The 21,049-nt window shown below is 52.6% G+C and overlaps 8 protein-coding genes across 8 annotated transcripts; 4 read left to right on the forward strand and 4 right to left on the reverse strand.

Moving 5' to 3' along the window:
- Window positions 1–4,474: 4,474 nt before the first annotated feature.
- A1O5_00107 (uncharacterized protein) lies at window positions 4,475–5,315 on the forward strand (the record flags this gene model as incomplete). Its single annotated transcript, XM_007740727.1, has 2 exons — window positions 4,475–4,615; window positions 4,665–5,315. The coding sequence occupies 2 exons, from the start codon at window positions 4,475–4,477 to the stop codon at window positions 5,313–5,315; spliced, it is 792 nt and encodes a 263-aa protein (XP_007738917.1).
- A 212-nt stretch (window positions 5,316–5,527) lies between these two features.
- On the reverse strand, window positions 5,528–6,674 carry A1O5_00108 (uncharacterized protein; the record flags this gene model as incomplete). The annotated part of the gene is made up of 2 exons (XM_007740728.1): window positions 5,528–6,430; window positions 6,549–6,674. 2 exons carry the CDS (start codon window positions 6,672–6,674, stop codon window positions 5,528–5,530), a joined length of 1,029 nt encoding a protein of 342 aa, XP_007738918.1.
- Window positions 6,675–7,427: 753 nt separating this feature from the next.
- A1O5_00109 (uncharacterized protein) lies at window positions 7,428–9,140 on the forward strand (the record flags this gene model as incomplete). Its single annotated transcript, XM_007740729.1, has 1 exon — window positions 7,428–9,140. The coding sequence occupies one exon, from the start codon at window positions 7,428–7,430 to the stop codon at window positions 9,138–9,140; it is 1,713 nt and encodes a 570-aa protein (XP_007738919.1).
- Window positions 9,141–9,363: 223 nt separating this feature from the next.
- A1O5_00110 (aquaglyceroporin like protein, other eukaryote) lies at window positions 9,364–10,744 on the reverse strand (the record flags this gene model as incomplete). The annotated part of the gene is made up of 3 exons (XM_007740730.1): window positions 9,364–9,540; window positions 9,599–10,151; window positions 10,305–10,744. The coding sequence occupies 3 exons, from the start codon at window positions 10,742–10,744 to the stop codon at window positions 9,364–9,366; spliced, it is 1,170 nt and encodes a 389-aa protein (XP_007738920.1).
- A 1,589-nt stretch (window positions 10,745–12,333) lies between these two features.
- On the forward strand, window positions 12,334–13,005 carry A1O5_00111 (uncharacterized protein; the record flags this gene model as incomplete). Its single annotated transcript, XM_007740731.1, has 1 exon — window positions 12,334–13,005. One exon carries the CDS (start codon window positions 12,334–12,336, stop codon window positions 13,003–13,005), a length of 672 nt encoding a protein of 223 aa, XP_007738921.1.
- Window positions 13,006–13,644: 639 nt separating this feature from the next.
- On the forward strand, window positions 13,645–14,937 carry A1O5_00112 (uncharacterized protein; the record flags this gene model as incomplete). The annotated part of the gene is made up of 1 exon (XM_007740732.1): window positions 13,645–14,937. The coding sequence occupies one exon, from the start codon at window positions 13,645–13,647 to the stop codon at window positions 14,935–14,937; it is 1,293 nt and encodes a 430-aa protein (XP_007738922.1).
- Window positions 14,938–16,482: 1,545 nt separating this feature from the next.
- Window positions 16,483–17,448, reverse strand: A1O5_00113 (uncharacterized protein). The gene has a single exon (XM_007740733.1). It carries the CDS (start codon window positions 17,176–17,178, stop codon window positions 16,693–16,695), a length of 486 nt encoding a protein of 161 aa, XP_007738923.1. The 5' UTR covers window positions 17,179–17,448; the 3' UTR covers window positions 16,483–16,692.
- A 1,274-nt stretch (window positions 17,449–18,722) lies between these two features.
- On the reverse strand, window positions 18,723–19,997 carry A1O5_00114 (NAD+ kinase; the record flags this gene model as incomplete). The annotated part of the gene is made up of 1 exon (XM_007740734.1): window positions 18,723–19,997. The coding sequence occupies one exon, from the start codon at window positions 19,995–19,997 to the stop codon at window positions 18,723–18,725; it is 1,275 nt and encodes a 424-aa protein (XP_007738924.1).
- Window positions 19,998–21,049: the final 1,052 nt, after the last annotated feature.

The following is a 21,049-nucleotide window of genomic DNA, read 5'->3' on the forward strand; positions in this document are numbered from 1 at the left end:
AGCGTAGTATAGACGCCAACAGCCAGGCGCATCCTGTTTGTCCGGATCCGCCCAATGCTCGACCAGAAACAAAAGAACTGGCTCGTTAGAAGTTCGTCCCACGATGTGCATTACAGTCATCCCGGTGTAGTCAGTCTGCTCGAGCTCTATATCGGGCACGCGGCAGATTAACGATGCTACCTCGTCTAGATTTTGTCTGATCGCCTCTAAGAACATGAGGCAGCCATCAGAACCGTGAGCGTTAAGCTTCGAAGGTGCCTCGTTGTAATGTTCTGGGATTTCGCACATGAGGTCTCCCATGCCATGGCGCGCCAGCAGATGTGAGGCATGGTTCCCGTCACTGTCGGGTTTCAGTGCAATCTTCCAGCAGCCCGCGTCGGTGAGCTGCTTCGCAATTGTCTGTTGAACCCAGTAGCATGCTTTGCGCAGCGCCGACTGGTCCTGGTTGTCAAGAGCAAGGGGTATCTGTGTCTTCTCTGTTGAGTAGAACATGAATCACATCAGACCATACCCACTCGACGGCAAGGCGAATCACGCACGACGGAAAGAATGCAGTGTGTTGATGTCTCCATGCCAAATTTTGTTTTTTTGATAAATTCGATGGCGCGGGCGGCTGTTGAATAATTGGAGAGTTGAGGAGGACACGTGTCGGGGTGGGCGATGTGTTTTGTCCAAAATTGACAAGCATAGTCCAGGAAAGAGTGTTCTGCGCACGCTTTCTCAAACGCCCTAGCCTCTCGATAATCAACAGATAATGGCACGTTAACTGGTCCCTAGTGGAGTGACAGCATACACAGATAGATCAGACAGGAGGTCATCAATCTGGTGTTTACGGCCTAAATATCTGTACGATATTTGGCGACTTCGGCGAGCGCAGAATCATCCCGTTGCGAGTCCAAGCGCTCAAAAAGCTCTTTGATCGAATGATGGACCAGATAAACTGTGTGGTCAGATGTGTGCAGTCGCACAAACGGGCCACAGAGTTTGGAGACACCGTCAACGACGACACAAGGTCGGCGATCGAGGAGTGTGGTCGCTGAAAAGATACTGAAATAAAGAACGTGCACCGCTAGCGGTCAACAGTAAGCTCATAGTATCCATCTTGTGATTCATTTTTCCAAAATCAGCCAGGACTGACCTGTCGGCCTCTAATAATTGAGACATCAGAGACTCTATCGTAGCTGAGACTGTTCTTTTGCGCTCATCTTTGCCATCAGAGGAGAAATACAAAGACCAATGCACACGGGGGACACGATTGACATGGCCAATGTCATTCTTTGCTGCCACTGACTTACCACAGCCTATGTCGCCTCGAAGCCAGAGTATGTCCGAATGCATCGTGTACTCGTTAAGCCAGTCTTCGAACTCTGGCTCTTTTGCAAGCCATTCCAGCGTGTTAGGGTAGTGGTCCGTATTGAGATCTAGTTGCCCTTCGCGGAGACTGTTCGAGGGGGCATCAAGAAGCTTTGTTGCATCATCTAACAAAACATCTTTGTGTCTCATTCAGTAGCACAGGCCGTGACGAGTCATTGATGAGAATGGCATAGTTCTTGTGGCCCTGTTAGTTACTTGAGAGTCCATTTAATTTGACAACCATGTGATCGTTTTTGAGGGAGTCAGGTCTCACCACGTATTGGTTCCCTGACTGGAGCAGCACTGTTGATGACAGGCTCACAGCAATTTATCTGCGCAACTCTTTGTTTGGAGCTTGACAGTTGATGATTCAAGTAGACTCCAGTATGGGCAGCAATCATTGTGATCTTTTTGTCGTCGTCCATCTTTATTTCGCCCACAGCGACATCCTCATTGAACCGACAGTAGGGGTTCCGCGCATACTCTCGAGCCAGTCGGGCGTGAACAGCTTCCGTCTGGTTGGCCATCTCCTTAAGTGCTTTCAGTATATCGGTGGCGTCCTGGACGCCGATCGCACCGGTAAGGCCTGTACCAATGCTAACGATGCAATCATTCCCTTGCTTCATGCAGGAGATGGTCACATGGGTTATTGCGCACAAAACCGGAATCCATGAATTAGACACTGTCTCAATCGCATTCAATGAGTTTGGAAAAAGTCGTCGCTAAGGATGTTGCGCGTACTATTCTCTAGATCCGACAATTTTTGTATGCCTCGTCATTTGCACAGGTCCGAAACGGTGCTGGTCCATGACCTGTATCGACTTTTGGTGACGGCAAGCACCACTGTCTTGACCGAAGTCGAGTTCCTGAAGAGAGCGAAATCATCGCGGTCGACAATGGCCTTCTCCGGAGTCAGCTTTTGACCGCGTCTTTCAATTTCATTGCCTAGTATCTGCCTGAAGTAGAGACCGGATTGAGGTAATATAGTTTTAGCGTGAAGGCATTAGCTGCAACTTTGTCGTAGGTTTCCAAGGCTTAGGATGCCGACAGACGTAATCGCCCAAGGAGAATCGCGATGGTACTGTACGCAAGCAGGATAAGCAAAGTAGCTCACATTTGAGCCGAGATATACTCAGAATCGAAGGGACCCTCCGGTTCTGGTGCCCCTAATCAGATCAAAGTATTCACAAGGGAGTACACGGCAGCCCTGATTTCAATAACTCTCTCTAATAACTTTTCCAGGATGAGCAACGAAGGATATCCCCGAGTTTTGCCTCCATCTGGGCCATGCTCAGTAAATACTCAGCAAAGAGTGGGACTAGGCATCTAGGCTATACCTAGGGAGAGGATCGCAACGCGCCGTGGCCTCCCTCGGAGCTACATCAGTGGTTCCTGCACAGCCTCTGATCAATCTGGGGGGGTCATAGAGCTGTCAAGCTGCGGGATAATTTCGAGAGCCTTCAGCAAAGTGGGGGAGCCGACGGTATGTGTTGATTGCGTAGCTAAGAATGAGGCTGTCTGGGTTGGTGAAAAAGGCGTGCAAGAGCCGCAGTGAATCAGGTGCCCGTGTTGAGTCCTATTTACAATGAGAGCGCGACAGCGAGCAAATGCAAGAGCCGCTTGACCACGTCCTAGCGGAACTGGTTTGACTTTGTTTTAGCCAAAAGCCACAAGCTAGGCTGTAAACCTCAGCCGCAATGATCCATAGTCTAGGTTCTCGATCAGTCTTGTGCGCCTCTCCGCATAGTAGGGTGATATAAAGTCACAACTTCCTGTGGGCCCAAAGCGTGAGGAGACAGAGGCAGTTTTGCTTGAGTGGCTGTCAGTCGGCCACTGCGTCGACAATGAATGAGGTGGTGATTGCACGCCAGATACTCGGTACAGCACATGGTTTCCAGAGACTTTAGCGATGGGTACCCGGTACATCTGGCTATGTCGCTAACTGCTTCTAGTGGCCGCTGAGAGGAAACACATTGATCTCGTGTGAGCCTATGTAAGTACACAGTCCTTGCACAAGCAGTTCCTCGTCAGAGTGAGTTCCCTGAGCGAGCGTGGAATCTCGACATTGAAACAAAAGAATGGCTCTGATACAGTGGACGATCTTTGTGACTGCAAGATTATAGGCCCTGCAAATGCCATGGTGCTTTGTATCTTGTCTGTCCTTAGTGTGTCCAGGGTAGGGAGCAAGGAGTATGCATGTGCTAAGTACTGTACCACGTACCTCGAACGGAGGATCGTGCGACCGCCAAGGAGATATGTCGGCGAAATAATTTTCCGGCCGATCATGTTCTGGTGACGGGGAGACAATCTCCATGATCCGCATTTGATCTCACCCGACGAGGCTTTTGCAGGCTTTCAATTTTGCCCGACTCCATTCATCAAGTTAGCACTGTATCAACGCGCTACGAGAACATTACCTAGTACCTAACATATCGTGAAATTTTCAGACTGCATTTGCTGGTCGCCTTCTCCCTTGCTCGGCTTTCTGCGCCTCCTCTTGTCCGCCGTGTCTCCCTTCCACCATGGATCGCAGCCTCGACGAAACCATCGCTGAACGCCAGGTCCGTCTTTACCCTGATCGTACAATTGACTCCATATTGACGACCACCTAGAGAGCAGAAAACCGCTCTCGTAGAGCACCGGCACCGCAACGCCGTAGGGAATACAACTATCCTCGCGATGGCGTCAGAAAGGTAGGCATCACGCGTCTTCCTGGCCCCCCTCTGTCTAACTCCTACGTTTAGGTCCGAACATCCTCTCCTCTCCTCTAGCACCCGCCTGTCCCGCCAGTACGATTGATCGCCGCATCATCTCGAAACACCTCCCTTGTGTTGCTCCGACAATTCGACGCGCTTCAGGCCAGGGACAATTTGACAGACAGCTAACCTAGATCTTCCTCCTCTACAGTCTGCGAGAGATGATCGCGCGAATTTGGACAAGTATGGATGATGCACGAGCAGTGAAAAGACGGGACTAAAGCATTGACAGTGACTGGGTCCACGACCGATACGATGACGAACCAGACAGTATGTACTTTTGCAAACGAACACATTGAAGAAGCGATTGATGGTGGGAGCAGGCCGCCGCTACGATCGACCAAGAGAAGGCAATCACCGTCGCGATGAAGATCGCTCGCCAGAACGCGACAGGTAAGCACAAGCCTTCACGAATGATTGAACTAGTCTCACCATTCAGAAAACCTCCCCCAGCCAAGCTCAGAGTTGACAACTTGCATTACGACCTGACCGAGGAGGACATTTGGGTAGGCCGATTCAACTTCCACACGAATTCCCAGTTTTGACATGCTATAGGACCTCTTCCAACGCATTGCGCCTGTAAAGGAAGCCCGACTACGCTACGACCGCGCTGGCCGCTCCGAAGGGATCGCTTTTGTCACATATGCCCATGTCGCCGATGCAAGAGCTGCCATCCGCGAGTTCGATGGTGCCAACGCAAAAGGACAACCAATTCATCTCACACTACTTCCGCTTCCCAGACGAGACAACCCTTTTGACCGTGTGGAGAACCCCAAAAGTCTTTTTGACAGAATCGAGGCTCCAGGGAGCCGTAGCCGACGACGAAGTGAAAGTCCGATGGAGGAGCTGGACGAAGAGCGAAGGAACCGACGCGCCCCACGACGGGGAGGCCCGAGAGACCGAAGGAGTGATACCACTAAACCCCCTCCCGAAAATATTGATCGATATGTCCCAGGCCAGCGTGACAGCCGAAGTTCTAGTCATCGCGGAGGGCGGAGACCGGGTGAGCGGAGGGAACGGGCCGGTAGAGATGGAGAAGGGCACAGATTGGTGAATGGCAGGCCTCGTAAGACCGCGGAAGAGCTCGATGCCGAAATGGATGACTATTGGGGGACTGCTAATGCCCACGATGAGACCCCCAACACTGCTCCAGTGGCGCAAGAAGCTCAGCCGCCGGTCGGAGATGATATCGACATGATTGAGTAAAGACGAGGGTCGAGGTCCAACACTGGCTATTCTGTAACAGTAAATCCTATGGTTAGTGGAGCTGAAGGGCCGACCTTGTGAAGGCTGCAGGGAAATGCATGAAAAGGAAAGGCATTCCTCGGATGAGATTGAAATTAAGACTCATTGTCTCTGTCAACCCAGAGACTCTCCTCCCCGCCCACCTGGGTCCTAATTGACAAGCGTCTCTTTATCTAAGCTAGCTTCGACAGCACGAAATCTTCAACTGCCTTCATTCCCTCCTCAGCACCACTCCCCATTGCGCTCTTGGGAAACATGATGTACCCGTGCGGCGCCCCGGGCACGATCTTAACCACCGACTCGGCACCGGCCATAAGCCACTTCATGCTCATGAACATGGTATCGTCCAGAAGACAGTCCTCGGTCCCACACGTAAAGAGGGCGGGCGGTAATTTCGCCCTCAGCGGCTCCAAATCGGCGTACAGCGGGGATATTGACGGATGCCTCTTCTCCTCGTGGGTCTTGCCGGGGAGGAAGACGTCGATGTAGTGGTCCATCAGATCCCGGTCCAGGACCAATATCTCGGGTCGTTGAAAGTTGTACACTTGCGGGGTCCATATCATCGAGTAACACCCGAAGTGTAACAGGAGGCCCTTGAAGCGGAAATCCGAGTAGGTTGGGTGGTGGTGCTGCAACAGATGAAGTGTCACGAGCATGCTCAAATGCCCTCCGGCCGATTCTCCTCCCACAAAACCTAAAGGCACACCGAAATGGGACTCGGCGTTGTCAATCAACCATTCTGCGGCATCGAAGCAGTCGTGTGGTCCTGCCGGGTATGGATCCTCGGGCGCGAGACGATACCCTACAGATATACATAAAACGCCCGTGGTGTCCGCAATTTCCTGCAAGGCAGGATCCTGGGATTTTTCATCTTGAAGAACCCAGCCGCCGCCGTGGATGTGGAGAAATACCGATTTGATGGACTTTCCGTTCTGAGGGCGAAGGATCCGACAGGGAATGGTGCGTCCAGCGTCGCGGCTAGGAATAGTAACGTCCTCAGCGGAGTCGAGATAAACGGCCTTAGGAAGGGGTGTTTCTCCAGCAGCGCGCATTTCGCGGTAGCGTTTAGCGCCGACCTGTTGTGTAGAGAGGGATTGTTGTGGTTGGTATTGGTCTTGGACTAAGAGAGAGCGCTGGGCAGAGCAGGAGAGAACAGAGGTTGGACATGAGATCTTCCCTTGTCTGGAAACTCACCTCATACCATTTGGGCCCGTGTGCCATGATATTCATTAGTTTTTCATTGAACGCTTTAGTTTCTTCTGAAATGGCGGTTGGGTGGAATTTGCCGGCTTCGAGGATGACAGCATTATGGGCATCCATCTTTGAGACGTGATATGTTAGAATGCTCACTCGAGGGCTTCGTCAATCGCAAACAGGAGGAATATGTCGGTGTGGACGATTGCGAAGGACTTCACCTGCTCAAGACGGTGGGCAGGTGGACTAAAAATGTGGACTTCTCCACTGGAGGTGATCGGCGCAAGAGCCGAGGACATCTCCATACGAGTCGGATCATCTTGGCTGGTGTATCTCCGACTGACCCTGGCGTGCGTGTCTTGTAGAGGGACCGAGGAGTCAGCAGGCTTCTTTTTTTTATTTTGTCGGCGGCATTCAGAACGGGAATGTCCAATGGTCTTCTCAGTACCGGGCAGACAGAGACCAAAAGAAAGAAAAGCGAAAAGACTAGAAAAGTAATGTGCACATAAAAGGTCTAAACTTCTCCGTAGTGGATGTAATGGTACTTCGGATCATAAAAGGTAGAAGTGCAGTTGAGTTTGCCTCCCCAACTCCCAAGGCCTCCTAAATTTTACGACCAGAAAGCATCTCTTTTGTCGAGTTATATGTCAAACTTGAGACAATTTGTATCGCAATTTGAGTGCTGAAGTGAATTTCTTCTCTCTTGAGGCGTTGTGCGGTTGAAACTCCTCTAAAATCGACCGCGGTCAGTCTTCATTGCGGGCGGCAGCTTGACGGGTGCAAGGCTTGCCACTCTCAACCCAGCATATCAAGGCAACAGCATCTTGCATTTCACAAAGGCATCGCCGTTGCACGGAGAGAGCCTTTCAAAGTCTCGAAATGGACGAAGATGCACTCAAAGACTATCTCCCGGCCGCATTTGGAGCCTCAGGAGGTGAACTTGACATCGAAGCACAGATGGAGACGGCAAGGAGGAAAGTAACAGGTTTGCCTGAGGCCGAGAGAAAGGCTTCAGGCAGTTCAAAAGGTGACAGCGACTCGGACGACGACTCTGATGATGACTCGGAGGAGGAAGACGAATATCCTGCTTCCCACGAGATCGTGTTCAAGACTCACGATCGTGCCGTCACCACAATCTCGTTGGACCCGTCCGGATCCCGGATGATCACCGGTTCGACAGACTGCACAATCAAGCTATATGACTTTGCTTCCATGGCTCCCAACACTCTGCGAGCCTTCAAATCTGTCGATCCTACATTCACAAAGGGCTCAGCGGCTTCTGAGACTCATCCAGTGCACGTCGCCAAGTTCAACCCGAACTCGCCAAGCCAAGTTCTAGTGGTCTCAGCCACCCCTCAAGCTAGGATACTGTCCCGTGATGGGGAAACGCTGACCGAGTTCGTCAAGGGCGACATGTATCTCCGCGACATGAACATGACCAAGGGACATATCAGCGAAATCACTAGTGGCACGTGGCACCCTTATGCCTACGACCTCTGTGTAACCGCTGGAACCGATAGTACCCTGCGTATTTGGGACGTCAATGTGCGGAACAAACAGAAAGACGTCATCGTCCACAAATCTAAGCTCGCAGGGTCAGCCGGGCGAAGTCGGATGACTGCTGTCGCATGGGGCAGTCAAGTCGAAGGCGGGAATAGCCTCCTCGTTGCTGCCGCGCTGGATGGCTCTCTGCTTATGTGGGGAGGAGACGGGCCTTACCACAGGCCAAGTGGTGAAATCGCGCAGGCACATACTAGCAATACTTGGACAAGCGGTATCGACATCAGCGCTGATGGGCGACTGGTTGTCACAAGAGGTGGCGATGACACCATCAAACTATGGGACACACGCAAATTCAAACAGCCCGTCAACTCTGCAACTCACACTTCGACATCGAGTCAATACCCAACTTCGAACATCTTGTTCGCCCCAAACTCATCCTCCATCATCACGGGTTCTGAGACCGGCGACCTGTACATTCTCAATCCAGCAACGCTGAAACCCGAACTCGTCACCCCCATCACCCCTGGATCGACTCTGATCAGCGTCCTCTGGCATGACAAACTCAACCAAATCATCACCGGCAGTGCCAACGCAGAAACACATGTCCTCTTCGATCCCAAAATATCCACGAAAGGCGCGGTAATGGTCATGTCTAAGCCACCTAAGCGTCGCCACATAGATGACGATCCAACTCTCACCACAGACATGTCCCAAGGGGTATCGAGCGACGCAATCATCAACCCAGGAACCGCCAGTGAAGCCATTCAGGGCAGCACATTTGCCTCAAGACACCCGACCATCGGACTCACCGCGTCAGGAAAGTCCCGTGATCCGCGGAGACCTCACATCCCGGCCACTACGCCTTTTGCCAAGAGTCAACCTGACGAGCGGCATATCAAGGAACGAATCCCTCTGAGCTCGATGAGGGAAGAAGACCCGAGAGCGGCGCTTCTCAAATACGCCGACAAGGCAGAGAAGGATCCTATGTTCACGAAAGCATGGAAAAACACACAGCCAAAGACCATTTATGCAGAATTAAGTGACGAGGAAGAAGAGGGTGGCCCACAGAAGAAGAGGCAGAGAACCTAAAGACCAATCTGCAAAGATGCATGGATCATTATTTAACCAGGGGACCGAGATCAAAGTGTATCAAGGCAACTTTTCGAGAGCCTCCAAAGAAAAGCCTCCATCGAAGAACGAAGGGAACCGCCGAATCGTATCTGTCCCGAGCTCAGAACACATATGCTCGTCGCAAAATTTGTAAAATCCAGGTCGACCTGCTTAGGGCAAGACCGATCACTATGCCGGGTTTTCAAACCTCCTTGGCTGGCTTTCCAGTAATGGCCTCCATGATCCCCTTGCGGGTGGGATGGACAAGCCGTTTGATACCCATCCATGGAGTATTTATCGGCGACTCGCCCGTGTAAATGAGCGTGTCGTACAAGAAGCCGCCGAAAGTGCATCCGATGAAAGGGCATATCATCGGAACCTGGCGATTTTCGCCGTCAGCAAAGTGGCAAAGAAGCCCGAGATGGACCTGGACATACCCAGAAGTAATACCCTCCGGCACTCCATACTTCATGCCCATAGCCCACAAAATACGTGAACAGCCTAGGCCCAAAATCTCGAGCCAAATTAATGGCATATCCGGTCTCCCACCCGAGCGTCGCCCCAATACCAAAGATCAAGAAGAACAATCCCACGGGGACCATAATGCCCGCTCCCAGATTCGCATCATCCTTCAGCGCAAAGATGACAAATACCAGGACCGAGCTAGAGATAATCTCGGAAAACACCTGGCCTGTCTTGGTCAAAAATGGCTGTGGGTAGGTGCAGAAGACGCCCGCGGTGGCATGGTCCGAGAAGCCAGGGACAGTGCGGATCGAAGCGCCGCCCTCGTACGCGTCGATGGCGGATTTGTAGTTGCCGTAGATGACGGCCGCGCCGGCAAAACAGCCCAGCACTTGCGCGCAGGCGTAGATCGGGAACTTGTACCAGGGAAACTTGCGGTATAGACAGTTGACAAACGTGATAGCGGGGTTCAAATGCCCTCCAGCACAGCCCGCAACGTATACGCCAAGCATCACGCCGATGCCCCAACTGTTCCGCTCCGAACAAAATCAGATATCAGCCACCCTTGTTGTAGAATTCCGTGCATTTTTCTTGCCTAATGCACAAGAACGAAAACGGGGATCCGGGAAAATATGGGGAAGATTTTTTGAAAAAGAGAGAAGGAGGGCAAAAAGTACTCACCCCCAAGAAATGGACTGATACTCGCCCTTGTCCTGACTGCTCTTGGGCAACTTGGGGTTCGCGCTCAAGGTGACCTGCGCCACGCTCCCGTCGCCAAACAAGATCATGATGAAGGTGCCCATGAACTCGGCAAAGGGGTCGCGCAGATGGTGTCTGATGCGGCTCCACAGCAGATTCTTGTGGTGCTGGTAGTCCTCCTCGGCCTCAGCGTACTTCAGCGCGTTGTCGATGGGCGGGCCGTGCTCCTGGTGGTACGGGTACGGGGCGCTGGGGTTCGGGTCCATGCTCCGCGCACTTCGCTCTTGCTCGTGCTCGTGCTCGTGCTCGCGGTGTGCGAATGTGACTTCGTCCGAGGCGGGTTCTGAGGACGAGGAGCCGTGGGCGACGCGTACATGGGGGATTCGGAAGGGATGGTCATTTTGTTTTTCGAGGTTTTCCATAGTGGTCGACAGGGTCTTGAACTTGTGCTTTGATGCGGATTCTGGGGTTGTCTTCTAGGATGAGGCTGGACGAGCGCATGGGGACGAAGGCTATGTAAGAGAGGTGGGAGTAAGGAGGGTTCCAGATGGAACCGCCCATTACTATGATGCGGGAAGCTAGCATATAATAGCCGACAGAAAACGTTGCAAAATTGGCCTTGATGGGTACTACGTCGCGCTGCAGGGATATTACTCACCATCTTATGCGCAAGAAGTCTGTCTGTTTTCCATTCACGCCATGGCTGTTGATTGGTAACAGGTATTCCTGGATCCTCTCGGCGCTGAGTAGTTCATTGCTCGGACCACCTACACTGACGCGGGGGGGAAAAGCTAACGGTCGTGGTCAGCTTCATCATAGGAATTAGGAGATGCGCATAGAGAATTCCGACCAGGAGAAGGATACTGTGTGAGGCGATCGCTGATGATGCAGATCAACGTCAGTGGCAATGACATCCCTGCGCGGAGTGGAGGGGGAGGTATTCACCAAAACAGGTCAAGCGCAGCTCGGAACGAAACATGATTGGGCATTCTAGACGTCATCCCATCCGTCTCTGAGAGCGGAGGGATGCCAAGATATCATGGGTCCATGAAGGGGATCGGCATACTGTGTGTGGATGGGCTACGGAAGCCCTATTAGCCTGCGGGGGGGGAGGATAGGGATCGAATTATCCTTTCGATCGCGGACAGTCACTGAAAGGACAAACACCAATAAAGGAAGAGATTGCCTCAACGAGGGCGAACAGGTGAGGAGAGAATTTCCTCTCGGACTTCGTGTTGGTGGTGGCACGAAGGAGGCACCGAGGAGGTCGCAAAGGATGAGAGGGCCGCTCAGCACTCGATTTTATTTCCGACAGGGACATCGATGGCTCATGGATAGAGTCTGTGAACATGACGTCAAGTGCACTGAAAGAGATGGTGGAGACGGAGCTGATGGAGATAATGAGATGTCAGCAAGTGAGTGCCTGATCTATTAACTCCTTCGGTCGTGTCAATACCCCGCCAGGAACAAGTGCTGCGAGGTAGGGTGATACTTGTAAATTGGCTCATTGGAGAAGTCTTCAAGGTTGTAAAGGATTTCAAAAGGCATTGCGATGGGATCAGTGATGCTTATCAGCACGTGAAGATAGGAGGACCCCTCCCCTTGCCCTTGCCCTTTTGGCACCGCAGCTGCGCCGCTTGAAATTCGTCAAAACACCCATTTCGCATCCGTCTCGCCGTCCTTTTCGGCGTCACGGTGATCATGTTAACCAAGGTAGTATCCCGAGTGCTTCTGAGAAGAGATCGCTTGCTACCTCGAAAAAGATAGGTTCACTCAATGGCAAGTTGGTCCAATGGCCATTGGTATATCCTCACGACGGTCCGAAGGAAGCTTCACAGCCTCCACTATTGCCGGATGAGGGGTAAACTGAGCAGACGAATATGAACATCTCCATCTCCTGTTGTATTGGCCCCTTCCTTGCAAACAAAAAGACTTACTCTAGATCGAGGTCACCTTCAATCAGTCTACTCTTGTGAAATCGTCCGTCCTTCCGCCCGCTCCTCCTCTCATCATGTCCGACGCTGCAACTAGAGCCGCCGAGACTCTCCGCTCAAAACAGAAACCTCTGAAAGACAAATACCGAGCCGACCCTTCCTCCGCCCTTGTGACCTTGTCTTCCAGCGGAACCCTGGACCCTACCTCGACCAGCCTAACATGTTCCCTCTCGTCGAGCACGGCCGCCCGGAAAGTGGCGGGTCTTCATCGAGCCGCCGGCGGAGAGGGGTTTGATGTTTCCGGTGAACTGTGCTCAGGCGACATGCTGCTGGAATCTCTGGTGGCTTGCTTTGGTGTTACCGTTCGCGCAGTGGCCACAAGCCTGGGGATTCCCATTAACAATGGAACAGTCACAGCAGAAGGAGATCTCGACTTTCGGGGGACAATGGGTATCAGGGATCCGGAGGGCAATCCTGTACCGGTGGGATTCACAAAGATCAGACTCATTGTGCGTCTCGACGTTAACGAGGAGAACAAATCCAAGGTGGATAAGCTGGTCGAGCTGAGTGAGAGGTATTGCGTGGTTCTGCAGACGCTGAAAGGGGGCGTCGGCGTCGAAACCCAACTGGGCCACGTAGGCAATGTGGTTCCTGATGCCCGAAAGAATCAAGACGAAGCTCTCGACCAAAGGAAGGGGGAAGGCATGTCAGACATTCCACCCAACGAAGATGTTCTCAGGGTCAACTGAGGACACAGTCTGATACAGAACAGACCCTGCATTCGTCTAGCTGATGGTGCTCAACCACGACCAAGTGGCCGCCATGTCAGATATCGCCAATGGTATGAATAAAGGGTCGAGCGTTTCGGGGGTTCCTCCTTGGGCACCAGCCTGGAGAGCATTTTATGGTATACACGAATACGCCGACAAGCTCCAGCATGGTAGGCGTCTCGTGAACTTGTGGTATAGACAAACTCCCTCAATCTTAGCTTCTTCAAGCTCGCAGTCCGTCGCCCCCTAGCCTGTGCTTGGTTGTGGCTGTGTGGCGGTGCTGGTGGCCGTTGTCTGCAATCAACCAATGGCCGGTTGGAGTTCTATCACTCTGTGTGGCTGTGTTGATGTTTCCAGCCACAATATTTCCTGCATCAGGCCACCAGCCGCCTTCGGCTGCCATCAAAACATGGATGCCTTCTCCATACCGCAGTACCTCGATGAGTTGTATCGTGCTCTGCCCCCGACTCGAAAGTCTATAAAGCGTCCGAGTCTTCAAGCGCATAGACGTCCGGGGATTGATTTCCATCAGCTTCGAGGCATCAACAACCTCAAAGAGATCAAAGAGCTGACGGCTGCTGCATTTCTGCCCACCGGAGAATTTCCGATCTGAACATAATGTCCAGTCAAGATTACTACAGCGGTCAATATCCCCCCGAGCAGCACGGGTACGGGAACACTGGCGAGCAAGGCTATGAGCAAGGCTATCAGCAAGGCTATCAGCAAGGCCATCAGCAAGGCCATCAGCAAGGCCATCAGCAAGGCCATCAGCAATGGCAACCTCCCTCTGGTCCCCCTCCCCCTCATGGCTACGGTGACCAGTCCTACAACCAGGGTTATGACCAGCACAGAGCGCATGACTATGACCAGAACAGACCGTACGACTATGCGTCTCCGCCGCCACAGGACTACCAGCAGTCCTACGGCCATCAAGGAGGTTATCAAGCCCCGATTGACCAATATTCCCATCACGCAAATCAATATGCCTCGCCTCCACCCGACCATTCCTATCATCAATCCAACTATCCCACTCACACCCCTGATTATAGCTACGGCGATCAAGCTCAACGTGCTTACTCGCCTCACCCACCCCCTGCCCAGAGCCAATATGACGCCTTCACGCCACCACCAGGGCCTCCCCCATCGCACATTGGTGGAGCTTACCCTCCGCAACCCGGAGCGCCTTTTGACCCAAACGACCAAACTTCTCAAGACCGCGGGCTCATGGGTGCTGTAGCTGGAGGCGCCTTAGGCGCCTACGGTGGCCATAAAGTGAACCATGGCTTTCTCGGCGCTGTGGGTGGCGCGATAGCCGGCTCCTTGGCCGAGGACGCTCTCAAAAAGCACAAGAAGGAAAAGAAGCAGAAGCTTCAACGCCCTGCCGGGCTCCGGCGCGACTCTTCTTCCAGCTCGTCTTCCTCTTCAAGCAGCAGTTCTTCGGACGACGAGAAGAAGAAAAAGAAGAAATACGGCTTAGCCGCCGCGGGCGTGGGCGTGGGCGTGGGCGTGGGCGTGGGCGTGGGCGGGGCTGCTGCGTACGGGATGCACCAACATCAAAAACAGCAGCATCAAGGCCACGGCCCTGCTCCGATGCGCGGCAACTTCTCTGCCTCTGCGAACAGTATTACGCTGGATCGAGACTACGACCTCATCGCCTCCTGCACCAACGTCCACGGCGAACACAAGCTCTCGTCCATTTCGCTGAACCACTGCCTGACCAACTCGCGCGGACATTTTGCGTGGCATCGAGGAGGGAACTTCGGCGCCAGCGCCCGAAACGTCAGGCTGATTGAGAACGGCAAGGTTTTGGAAGCGGAACTCGGCACGGGCGGCGGGAGATGGAACAGGGATTGGGTCCGCCTCGACGAGCGCATAAGCAATAACGATGGGGAGTTGATCTTCCTAGAATAATTCCCGGCAACGAAACTCAGAACGCACTTTAAACTGCTGAATGGAGGCCACGAGGTGAAATGAGTGGTCAGAAATGTTTATATGTTTGTTTGATGATATATAAGATTCTGGTCCAACCTCTGGACACGAGTCCCTAGTGCATTGTCATTTTCATCCAAACGGGGTTCGACGGAGAATCCCCTGAGCTTTCAAGTTGTGTCTGAGGCGCGATGCTTGATGAATAACAGGATCAGCAGCCGGGCGTCATTCCAGACCCAACCTCGACGTGCGCCGCGCCCGGTCCATTCCTCTGAGAGGTCTTTGTGAAGCCAAGAGACGTGTCAAGTACGCCGCGACCGAAGCCCTTTCAGGTTGCTCTCCGTTCGTGACGCCGAAGGCCCTGGTGTCTATCTTCCCCACCGTTTCGCACGACGCGATGACGAGTGGATTGTCTGGGTGTTTCCAGACAACACATCTGTCCGGCTGTTGCAGGGTATGCGCGATCACCTCCTCCGGAGTATTGCCGTGGCCTTGTCCATGTCGTTGCACATGTAACCAAGATCACTTTGACGGCGCATAGAGGGTAAAGCCTGTAACCGCGAAAGTACGAGGTAACGGTAGATCAGACGCCAACCCTCGGAATGCCCACGTGCCGAGACAAGGCTGGCGTTTCAGGGATTGTTCTTGACATCAAAGACAGATATTGGAGGGTCTGAATCAAATGAAACGTCTGCTTTTACCGATTCTTTTCCCAGGATCTGATATATCTACGATCGAGTGTTTGCAAAAGGAAGGCCATCGACGTAATAATGTTTGCGAATTGCTAAACTGTCAAGCTTCATATGACGTGTTGATACCGGGCACTAGTGCTACTGCGCTGCCTTCGTGGCCAGCCGCGTATCTACTATTAATTGAGAAGACCACGTTTGTAATAGGGAAACTGAAGTTTGTGAAAGAAAATCCATTTGATTCTAACACATCCCATATCTCTAAGGAAATGCCTCCCTCTCCCCCTCCCAAGCCATATAATCATACAAACACGAGGAGACTCGTCATCAACGCTCCACCAATACAACCTGTGCTTGACACTCTAGACCCTCCTCTGTTCTTCTTTCGTCCTCAAACACATTGCCGTCACTCAGGCCGCTTTAGCTGAGATGGTCGCCCTAGGGTTCGTCCTCAGATCTTTAAGTACGAGACGGGGAGGTCGCCGCCTCCTCGTATTCACGCCGATGGGCAGCATCCACATAATAAGAGAAGCTACCCTCGGCATTGGTGAAATGCACTAGCAATACAGGCGCCGACCCGAACGCGGCGGCCGCAGTGCCTTCAAAACGCGGGTCTATTGCTGGCACTGGCGCAGGCGGGGCTTGCTGAGCCAGCAATGCCGCCATAGCTATTGCAGGCTGAGGTTGGTTTGGCCGGGGACTGTGACGGAGGTGATTGAGATTGAGGTTGAGGTTGAGCCTATGCCTAGTACCCGCTTAAATAAGCGGCCCTCAACATCCTAGTGCGGTGCACACCGGATCTCGTCACCCCTGAGTATTCCCCGAACTTCTCTTCACATTCGTCGTGCGTCCTGTTGTCGACGTCCAAGATCATCGCATCTCTCGCTGCGTCTTTGTACCACCAAGGAGGATGGAGGTCCACAAGGACTCGATGATAGTCGTGCGGACCGTTGCCAAGGCCTCGTCTGAGTGCCACAGTCTGCATGCGCTTGCCGAGTTCGGGGACCAACAGCTGATGGTGGGAAGGAATTGGAAAGGGAGTAGCGTATCAGCTCAAGAAATATTCAAGTGGTAGTCCGCTGTCAATGTGTCCGATGGCCGATTTGTCGCTGGCGAGAACAGGTTTGAGAAGGCGGTTGTTCGGAAAATCGACAGTCATACATCTGTTAAACAACATCCTTTCGCGTGTCCTCTTGGAAATCTGGTCGACTTCCATTGCAGTGGGGTACTGCCGTCCAAAGTTGAACGGCGTCGCCGGGACACATTCCCTGAGTCGCAGTTGCCGCATGTTGATTGTGTTGGCTTGTGGCATCCTCATTCCACTGGGCAGATAAATGCGAGCCATGATATCAATCATGTCGACGTGCGGGTCGAAGCGAAGCCACAACTCCATTAACATCCCAGATACGTAGTGTGCTGTCCACCTAAAGTATCTCAGTTGCCTTCCTCTATTGCCTTGCCCAATTTGATTGGTGGCTAGGTTCAGAAGCAGAGGGACGTCGACACTGGTCAATGTGCTCGGATATGGTTCCATTTAGAAGAGCACTGGTTGTAACTTGGTCTCGGAGAGCATGTGGAAGGGGTGAGTGGAATGCTGCCTATTTGTGGGTTATAGTGGGATTGCCTGGCTAACGAATGCGACATCTGCGGTCGGGATGTAGCCGATAGAGTAATCTGGGAACGGCTGTTGCGGCGGAGGATTCGACGTGGCCTTAGAGACGGGTCTTGGACCGAGAGCGACGACACCTGGTGCATTAAGATCAAGAGACGTCGGGAGCTGTGACTGAGCGAGCTGGGATGCTATTTTCGCTTGACATTCAGAGTTCGAGAAGGTTTGTTGAGGCTTTCAGTTTCTTGACCGGTGCGTTGGATAGAGGTCTGCAAGGGGAGTGTCCTAAACCGCCTGGGAAGCACTCAAATCAGAGAGGGTGTCGACCATTGTCGCAGAGAAGAAAATTGCGCCAAGTCGATCTTGTTCGGTTCGGAGCGAAGGTTATGTTGCGGTATCGCTGAAAGACAATTCAGATGCGAAATCCGAAGCGCGTCAATATTCAACGAAATGAATCGGCGCCGGCAACGTTCCATAAAGGCTTTTGTTTCGATCTTTGTCGCAAGAAACAAAACTGCGAACCGTTTTACTGTGCCAGTGGCACTTCAATTTTGGTTACGCCTGGAGAAACGACAAAGCTGAATACTTGCATGGCGCAGTCCCAACTCTTGACTCCTTCGACCTCGTTCCTCATCTTCCATTGACTTCTCGCACTTCTTTGTTACCACGGTTCTGCCTCTTTGTTTTAAAACTTGGTCACAGCCGGTCGAGGAGGCTCAACCCATTGTCCTCAAGGCTGAAAGGGAGCCCTGTGTGAAGCCCTCAACAGGACAAAGGTATCCCCTACTGATGTTGCCATCCCCATAGACTGACCGAAGCTGGTGGCAGTTTTCACTCGATGTTGCTAGCGCTATGATGTCTTTGGCTGACTGCATGCCGGGACGTAATCAAGACTCCATGAATAAAATATATCACATATTCCTCGACACAATTGAGTTTTTGGAGGAGCTAAATTGAGAAATAATGCGGCCTCAGTGGCCTCAGTGGCCTCATGGCATCTTCCTTGAAGTAAGTCATCGTCGAAAGTGGAATCTCAGAGGACTATCATTCCGATGCTGGCCGACCAGGGCGCTCAGTGTCACAGTGACAACCGCTCAGGGAACCCTATTGAAGTGCAACCTCGGATGGTCAAGCTCCTGTCGAGTTCCCACCACCCCGCATAGGTGTTGGTCAGCTATCTGTGCGGAAATGACCTTGTAGAGTGTAGCTTTGAAGGTGTCGCAGCAACCCGCCCCAGCAACTTGATCCAGTCCTTGTTTAGCTCGCATTCGATGTCCTGGCTCATGCCTAGGCACGGATCTCCATGTTCTGGAAAGTTGAGGCATCAAGGAGTAGGGGCCGGAACATTGGGCCTTCGCCACCGATTACAGCCTCGTGGTATCTCCATCCCAGGACGAAGCTGAATGATAAGATTCAGACAATAATCGACGAGGGCGGGATAGCCAACGTCGTTGTCTTGCTAGTTGCGTTCACTTCTCTTCGCCAAAAGGATAGTTGAACTTCAACAGGCCGTTCAATCCGCCCACCCAGCCATCATCCTTATCGGCACCTGCACTGGTGGTTCGCATTATGCAGGGAATGCCGCCAGTGAAGGCTCCTGAGTCGGTTGTTATCTCCTCACCAGACACTCGGACCTCTGTGCCGACTCCGATGCCTTGCGTGCGCCTCATGCCATCGATACTGACGTCGACATCCCGGCCTCTGTTCTTGTCACTTAGTTTTAAGGTGATTGGGGTGGTGGCTGGCAGAACAAGAGGCCGAAAACTCAAGCTCCGGGGACAGATTGGCGTCAACAACAAAGAAGGAACAAGGGGATGAACGATACTTCCGCCACTGCTGAGACTGTATGCTGTGCTTCCAGTAGGCGTGGAAACAATCATGCCATCGGCGACTGCTTCAGTGAGAAATCGGCCGCCGACATAAACATTGACGATGGCGAGATGAGGATTTTGACCTCTGTGTATTATGACCTCGTTCATCGCATACATATCGTCTGAGACGCCTCCATTACTGCCGAGGCGGTTGCCGTCTGCATCGAAGACGCCCACTTTCAGACGTTGTCGAACCAAGACTCTTGCACCTCTTCCCGGCCCCATCGATTTACCACGGACAGATGACCAGCCTGTGTAATCGTTTGAACAGTCTAAGTCGTTGCAAGGTTCATTCTCAATGACGGCGTGTCGTTCAGAAGCAGCACCTGACATGTATACTTCGCGGATGGCCCGCTTGTATTCGGAAAACTTCCATTCGCTCAGAAACCCGAGAGTACCCATGCTGAATGAAAGGATGGGCGGCACGTGGGAGGAGGTGGCGAACAGGGATGCTGCGTGCAAGATGGTTCCGTCACCGCCGAAGGTGACGACAAGATCGACTTTGTCTTGATATTGCGAGTGTGAGTGAGCGGCTTCCGGCAATGTAAAGTGGCGTCCGAGGAGCTCGTCCCCAATTCCGGCCGAGACCCGGGGCTCGACCACGATGTTCACATCGGGATACGTCGATGAGACATGCCTGATAAAATCCAGAAGAGCATCTGTTGTTGCGTCGGAGCAATCCTTTTTGACTAGCAAAAAATTCCTGGGTGGTTGGGACCACTCAAGACAAAGAAGTTCCCTGGCAGGGGTCTCCTTGAGACGAAATGTTCTCTTCGATGGGAGATTGCTCAGTGAGTGGCTGTGTGCTTTTGAAGGGCTTGAGGAAGAGGCGCAGGTGCGCCCTGGTGATGAATGTATGGGATTCAAGGCCATCTTCTGTCGACATGGCTCGCTGAAACGCGAGATGGCAACAATTCTTGTTCTGGCCAGGAGACGCGCAGTTGTTGGAATACCAAGACTGCTTCTGAGAGAGGCCATTGTCGCCGTGATATGGTCTATTTGTATCCAAGATTGCGTGGTCAGATGATGCGCTGAAAGGGAAGGCTAGGTGGTCTGATAGTGCTATGGATCGCCTCAGTCGGCACGAGACAGAGTCTTGGGGACGATGAATGCGGTACTTGTACTGTAAGCATCTACCAACAAGAAGGGGAATGCATCTATTTGACCCTCAGGGTCTTCGCCTACTTTGGCATTGGCCAGAAAGACGAAGCATGTACGATAATCAGTGTGATCCCAACCCAAAAATGAGAGAGGATGGCAATCTGTCAATCCGCCATGATCATGATCGTTTGGCGCTTGGAGGTGAACCCTGGCGCCCGACACGTGACACTCCAGCATAATCACGTGCAAAGATATTTGCCGATTAGTCACCGCCCGTGACCAGCCGCCACTGGTGCTCCCAGCTTACTTGCCCAGTGGGCGTGCGATTGGGCAGGGATAGGGTTGCGAGGCTTCGCTAGGCCCGGAAATAGGCGGTAGTCTCTCCCACCGCCTTATGGGCTTGTTGGATCTTGGGCATCTTGGGCATCTTGGGCATCTTGGGCCACCTGGGAGCTGGGCATCTCGGCTGCACTTACTAATATGCTGGGGCCGAGGGAGCGAGCCAACACCACCAGCCTCACCTTCACTGCCGCCTAATTCACACCTGCATATCCGTAACCACTAGGTACAGAGGCATCAGCACCAATTGAACATCTGCCTGTTAGCATGGACTGGACTGTCGTTTGACCCAAAAGTCACAAGAATTACAAAAGTCACAAAATCTCCTCTGAGTCCTTTGTTGTTCAACCTTCCCCTTCCGCTCCCTCGATGAATTTAGACATTTCTTGAGATCATTCCTGGGTATCTCTATCGCTGGCCCATTGCCAGGGTCGATGGCGCCTTTGTTGCCTGCTGTCCACGTTCGCTTTGCTTAGTGCTGACGA

This window comes from Cladophialophora psammophila (genome assembly GCF_000585535.1).
Source record: "Cladophialophora psammophila CBS 110553 chromosome Unknown aczJe-supercont1.1, whole genome shotgun sequence".
NCBI lineage: Eukaryota > Fungi > Ascomycota > Eurotiomycetes > Chaetothyriales > Herpotrichiellaceae > Cladophialophora > Cladophialophora psammophila.

Excerpts from the sequence above, each read along its gene's own strand:
- A1O5_00113 (XM_007740733.1), bottom strand. The coding sequence starts at position 17,178 with ATGGAACCATATCCGAGCACATTGACCAGTGTCGACGTCCCTCTGCTT.